Source organism: Fistularia commersonii, chromosome 23 (assembly GCF_037954325.1).
Source record: "Fistularia commersonii isolate RoL2024-O1a breed Wild chromosome 23, RoL_Fcom_v1.0, whole genome shotgun sequence".
Lineage (NCBI taxonomy): Eukaryota > Metazoa > Chordata > Actinopteri > Syngnathiformes > Fistulariidae > Fistularia > Fistularia commersonii.
The window spans coordinates 14944971-14951076 of NC_141306.1; the positions used below are offsets into that span (position 1 = coordinate 14944971).

Here is a 6106-nt window from a genome sequence, read left to right on the forward strand (position 1 = left end):
TTTTTATCACTTAATACATTCTGGCTCTTGTTTATTCATAAAAAAAGCAAGCATTTGCTCATTTTACAGTTTGACTGACTCGCCAACAGTACTGTTGAAAGTTGCAGGGGTCAGAGTTTGTATCCCTGAACTGTGGTTACTGGACAGTCCATGAACTCCCTGGCACTTCTGCACACACACACACACACACCATTCATCCAACCGTATTAACCAGCAGGACAATATAAAAAGTAGATTGTTTTCAGAAGGCAATCATTAAGCTTCCAATACAAACTAAACTGACTTGCCAAAAATAAATTGCATGTAAAATCTCAATTCGTGGCTCAGAGTTGATGGCGCTCAGCTGTCGATCGCTTTGAAAACCTCTGTAGAAACCGGCATCTGTCCACGCAGCACTGCGTTCTGTCCATGGATGCTGCCACTCAGGCTGATGTGTTTGTTGCAGATGGAGGGAGGCTCATGGCCATCAGTCATCAATAAATGTAAGTCTTCCTGGTCCTTCGTTCTTCATCCAGCGCCGGTACCTCTTCATCCTCGGGTCGGTCGCCATTTTCACCTTCATCTCTTCTTCCTGCTCCCTTCTGTACACCTGGAAGCCACGTTGAAGAGATGACACAGACAGATAGTTTTGTGTTAAGTGTTAAAATAGAATTCTTAGATTTGCAGATCTTATAAACCCATGTTTTATTCCCTATAGAGTAAAAACAACGTATCAGATGTTGAAACTGAGAAATTTGACCATTTCAGGGAAATGATTAGCTCATTATGAATGTGATGGCAGCAATGCATCTCAAGAACAGTTGGAACCGGGCAATGTTTGCCACGGTGTTCCACCCCTTTTCTTTGAGCTGTGTGTAAATGTCTTGAAAGTGCAGGATTCGAGATGCTCAACATTTCTGGGCCTCTGGTGCTGGATTTCCCGTTTCACCAATAGAAAACATTTGGCGCCTCATGAAAGGCCGGACGACCGGCAGGCCAGTTCGGCACCGACTCTGCTCCTTCGAAGCCATGCTGTTGCTGAGGATGCAGCGTTGTCTTGCTAAAATATGCAAGGCCTTCCCTGAACGAGACGCTGTCTAGACGAGAGCGTACGTTGCTCAAAAACCTTTATGTCCTTTTAAGCACTGAATGTGCCATTCCAAATATGTACATACGCACTGATTCGACCGAATACCATCGGAGAATCGGGCTTTCGAACTGTCTGCTGACAAGCAGCATGTCTGCATTCATGGCGTTTCAAATTTTGACTCATTTGTACGACTGTAGGACTGTTTGACTTCTCCATGCCCCAAACCTTATTTAACATGGTATGAGGCCAAACGGAAAAGACTTTTCGGGATCCTGCTCATAAATGGCTTCTTTCTCTGCATGACACAGGATTACCTTGCGTTTGTGGATTACATGAAGATCTGTGTTTAAGGACAGTGATCTCGGAAAGTGTTCCTCATTGCCGCCTCAGGAAGATCCAAAGATCACAAGCATACGATACCTTGTCCCTAGAGCACAGATTCCTCCCGATTCTCTGAATCTTTTGATATTATGGAGGAAGGGCAGCAGTGGAACTCGGGGGAATTAACCAAACAGGAGGGCGAGAGAGATCTTGCAGTTGTGGAGGCAGATCGAGACTCTCAGCAGGTCAAAGCAGCAGGAGCTGAAGAAAAGGAAGGCATGAAAGATCTGACCAGTGGACTTTGAGGCCAACTCTGCAGGCTGAAGGTAGAAAGGCCTCTAAAACTGAGGAAGGAGACCAAGAGACCTCAGTTCTTTGAAGACCATTACACGTTTTTAAAAACTCTGCAGGGGGAGGTAAGATCTGGAAGACTGACCAGCCCTAAATTAAGTTGTAGAAGAGTTTCTTAAGGTGACATCCTTGGTCCACCCTTGGTCCTGGGGCAGACGCTGAAGGCGCTTTATAAGGTACAGCGCTTAGTCCAGGGCATGGAGTATTCAAGAGACGCCCAATGCCCCTCTGCAGGTCATGGAAACTGGAGCAGAGGATGGGGACAAAAGGCATCATTCCATGTGGGGGAAAAAAGAACAAAAAACAAAAACAAAAAAACACCCTACTGCTGTTTTCCAGGACAAAGAAATGGACTCTTCCAACATCTGCCACTTCTGAACCATTTCCCTCCTATGTGTGGAATGCAAGATCTTCTTTTCTGTCCTCGCAAAAGACTAACCACCTTCATGGTAAAGAACAAATGCGTCGACACATCGGTCCAGAAGGGCAGCATCCAAAGTTACTCCGGTTGCCTGGAACAAGCAGGTGTCCTCAACCAACCGATGGTTGGCCGAGGAAACCTAACATCATGTGGCTCGACCTGGTCAACGCATCTGAGTAGATCCCTCATGGCCTCAACAGGATGGCTATGGAGCACTATCCTCCACCACATCAGGGGAATGATTACTAGCTACCTTGCAAGATTCAAGCTATGGTTGAAAACCTTTACAATCCAGTGGCAGGACCTGGAAAAGGGAATCGTAATGGGCTGCACCGTATCCCCCGTCCTGTTAGTCATGGGAATGAATCTGCTCATAGAGGCTGCAGGAAAAGAATCCAGAGGGCCATGAATGGAGCTCGGCACTCGCCGACCTCCAATCAGAGGCTTCGTGGACAACCTCACGATAACAACTTCAACCCATGCGCCAGCAAGATGGATCCCGAAGTAACTTGATGCTGTGGCAACGTGGGCTTGGGCAAAGTTCAAGCCAAAGCAATGAAGAGGAGAAAAGTGACCAGCCAATTCCAGCTGTGAGTAAAGGGGGAAACGATACTATCCATCGAGGAGAACCCCAATCGCGTGCCTGGGGAGATGTTATGATGCATCTCTGACTGACAGCCATTCTTCAACCTATTTCTCCATCCTGGCGTTGCATCTGAGTAAGATTGCTGGTCAGGAGAAAGTTCAAGGCTTCGCTCTTCCAGCAGGGTCTGCTACCAAGAGTCATGCGGCCACTGATTAACTCTACAAAGTTCCTTTGACAGCAGTGGAAGGAGTCGAGAAGAGAGCTGGTAAAGATCTTTGCGAGTGGCTCGGATCCCACCAAGCATCACGTCAGTAGGGCTTATACATCAGGTCTGGACAGTTCCAACCACCACTGTCGCCAGTGGTTGAAGAGTTCAAGGTGGCAAAGTCCAGGGTCATGATGATGTACCAAGACTCCACTGATGAACAGGTCAGAATTGCAAGAGTCACTACAAGATCAGGACGCACACGAGTATCGGACACATCGGAGAAAGCGGGCTGAAGCATATCATCGAGAACCCATGCGTAAGGAGGCAAGGACTCGTATCCACACACTTCCAGCAGTGGGGAAAAGCAGACCCCAGGAGGAGGAGGAGAGACCCGACCCAAGCTGAGCTGCGACACCCGCTGGAGGAAAGAGGGAGGAGAGGAGCTTCCTCCATGCAGTACAATCTTAAGAGATGAAGGTGGACCTGGGAAGTGGACTATTCCTCAAGGTTGCGCAAACATTGCCGAGGCCGAGAGTCTCGCGGTCCGAGAAAGGCAAGGAAGATGATCCCGATCGAACCAACTGTCCCTTGGGAAGATGGATGCGAGGAGGCTTAAGAGAGGAAAGCCACCAAGTAACAGGACCTCGTTATGCAGTGCAGGGACAAAGGACGGCAGACCTGGACGTTCTCGGTGGAGATCGGGTGGAGGTCGGCAGTTGTCCGAAGGCTCGGGGGGCCAACGAAAGAACATCTCGGCGGCTCTGGAATAGGAAGGAGGAGATGATTCGGGGCCGCGAGGAGATGGGCCGACCCGCCAACTGGAGGGCATTGTGGCTGAAATGGGATTGAAACGCCCTGTGAAAGTCGGACGCGACCTGACGACATCCTCTTCTGGCCGGAAGCTACAATCATGTAGAGTGACGGAAAACCCCGTCATCTGCGGCGTATTGCTGCTGAATACATCTACGCTGGTGCCGTACAACTCAGAGTCGTCGAAGAATATTTTTTCCCCTCTTCCAGCTTTTCAGATGTGTTGCTACCATCAAATTCAAAATGAGCTAATCTTTTCCACGAGACAGTAAAATAACGAATTATATTGTTTATGTTCTATTGGGCATGAAATGAGATTTGCAACTCATTGCATCATTATTTAAAGTTTATGCGGCATGCCAACTCTTTCGGATTGTACAAGAAAATCAGATAGAAGGGAAACGGTGCAGTTGAAGGGAAAAGGGGGTGATAAAGGGCAGTGGGGTTTGGAGGAAAAAGGAGGAGAGAGTGCGGGAGAAGAGGTTGAAAAAAATATCTGGAAGGCGGGTTGTGCAGGAGAAAGCAAGGAGATGGACGATGTGCACGGACGGGACTGGAGAGTCACAAACCTCATAATTTTCTCGAATCCACAACTGTTTTTCCAGGAAAGACTGCCGGGTGTTTTCATCCAGACTGTCAAACTGCGACTGAGTCATCCTCATGTTCCTCCTGAGGAGTCAGAAGGCAGGCCGTGACGTTACCGGACCCAAGCGGAGAACCTGAGCCACGCTGACCAAGACTGACCTGATGATATAGAGCTTCTCCTGGTCGCCGTACTCCTCCCTGCATAGCGTGAAGCGGTACAGCCAGGAGACGTACCACACCACGTAGGTGCTCACGTAGTAGGGCAGGAGCACCAGCTGACACAGCAGGATGTCGGACACGTTGGGTTTCTGGTAGCCTCCCTTGATGTCGATCTTGGTTTTGATAATGTCTCGGATCACCTCCTCCTCCTGCTCCCGGATTTCCTCCTTCGAGCGCCGGTTTTTCCCCTTCTCCTTGGAGCGGCTGAGGAGGCCCTGCTGCTTGGCGATCTCCGTGGCCTGGATGCGGTACTTGGGGACCGTCACCAGGTAGTTTATGGCCTCGTTGTAGCTGCTGTGCCAGCTGTAGTACTGGAGGGGAAGGGGCTGGTTACCTGGATTTTACCCGCCTGCGACTCTTTCTCCAACGCGTCTGAAGCAGAGCGCGCCGAGCGGGAGGAGGAAGTCTCGTACCTGAAAGATGGAGATGGCACAGACGGTGACCAGGATGACGATTCTCACGTCCACTTTGGGGGTGAGCTGGCGGCGGTAGTAAGCGTAGTAGTGGCGGTAGTACTCCTCCGGGTGATCCAGCATGTAGTCATAGTCTCGTCTCGTGTCTTCGTCCTGCACACAAGCGAGGCATCGAGTCGTCGGGAGAGAAATTAAAACGGTCGTCGGCGAACTGGGATCCGAAGACTAGTTTGTTTGCCAGCCTAACGCTTTGCCGTTCGCTTTATTTCTATTATTTGTCATTGGTTGTTTTGCACTTCTGTGTTTCTCAGCGTGGTAACCATGAGCGGCCGGAGGCCACGCAGCGACACCAGGGGAGCCTCGGTGTCTTGCTCACCAACACTGCGACGGGCTTGGAGGAACACGGGCATCGGACCGGCAATGTTCGGTTCCGAGGACCCGGAGCCCCCGAGCCGCGACGCTCCCGGTTATTAACAGCACAGCTGGTTCAGTGGGTGCAGACTTGTGGTAAACCAGTAGTCACTTTCAAAAAAAAAGAAAAGAAACATCTCAATAGAGAGATGAGCCCAAAAACACGCGTAGAAAACTAGAGAAGTAAAAAAAGCTCAACTTTTGTTCATGATCAGAAGTTTTTAGCAAATGTAAACTTTCACAGCGCAAGTAAAGTACGTGATGATCCTTCAGCTTCTGAAACCATCCGGAACCCGAACCATCTTGGCTGAAAGGCCAACTCTTCACTTTCCCGTCGCGCTCCGACCGACCTTTAACGTCTCGTAGGCCGTGGCGACGAGCAGGAACTTCTTCTGCGCGGTGTCCCGGGTGTCTCCCTCCAGACTGGGCTCTCCTGGCCGGTACCGGTCCGGGTGGTACCGGCGAGCCAGCTGTCGGTAAGCCCGGGCGATCTCCGCTTTGGAGGCCTCCCGGGTGACACCGAGCACGTCGTAGCAGACCTCGGTGCCGCAGTACAGGCCTTCTACCAGCGCCGTGACCGCCGGCAGGAAGGACGCGGACACCAGCAGCACCGCCAGCCGCCACCGAGGCCCCGCCGTTATCCGGCACGCCGGGAAACGGCCGCCCCGGTTCGGCTCCGTGAAGGCGACCATCTCCGATCCCAGCTGCGGGG

At 50.8% G+C, this 6106-nt stretch overlaps 1 protein-coding gene across 1 annotated transcript; it reads right to left on the reverse strand.

Annotated features, from left to right (window-relative positions):
- On the reverse strand, positions 1-6106 carry dnajc25 (DnaJ (Hsp40) homolog, subfamily C, member 25). The gene is made up of 5 exons (XM_086170171.1): positions 5745-6106; positions 4984-5136; positions 4511-4881; positions 4336-4435; positions 1-589 (listed from the first exon to the last, which is right to left on the reverse strand). Exons 1-5 carry the CDS (start codon positions 6084-6086, stop codon positions 467-469), a joined length of 1089 nt encoding a protein of 362 aa, XP_086026297.1. The 5' UTR covers positions 6087-6106; the 3' UTR covers positions 1-466.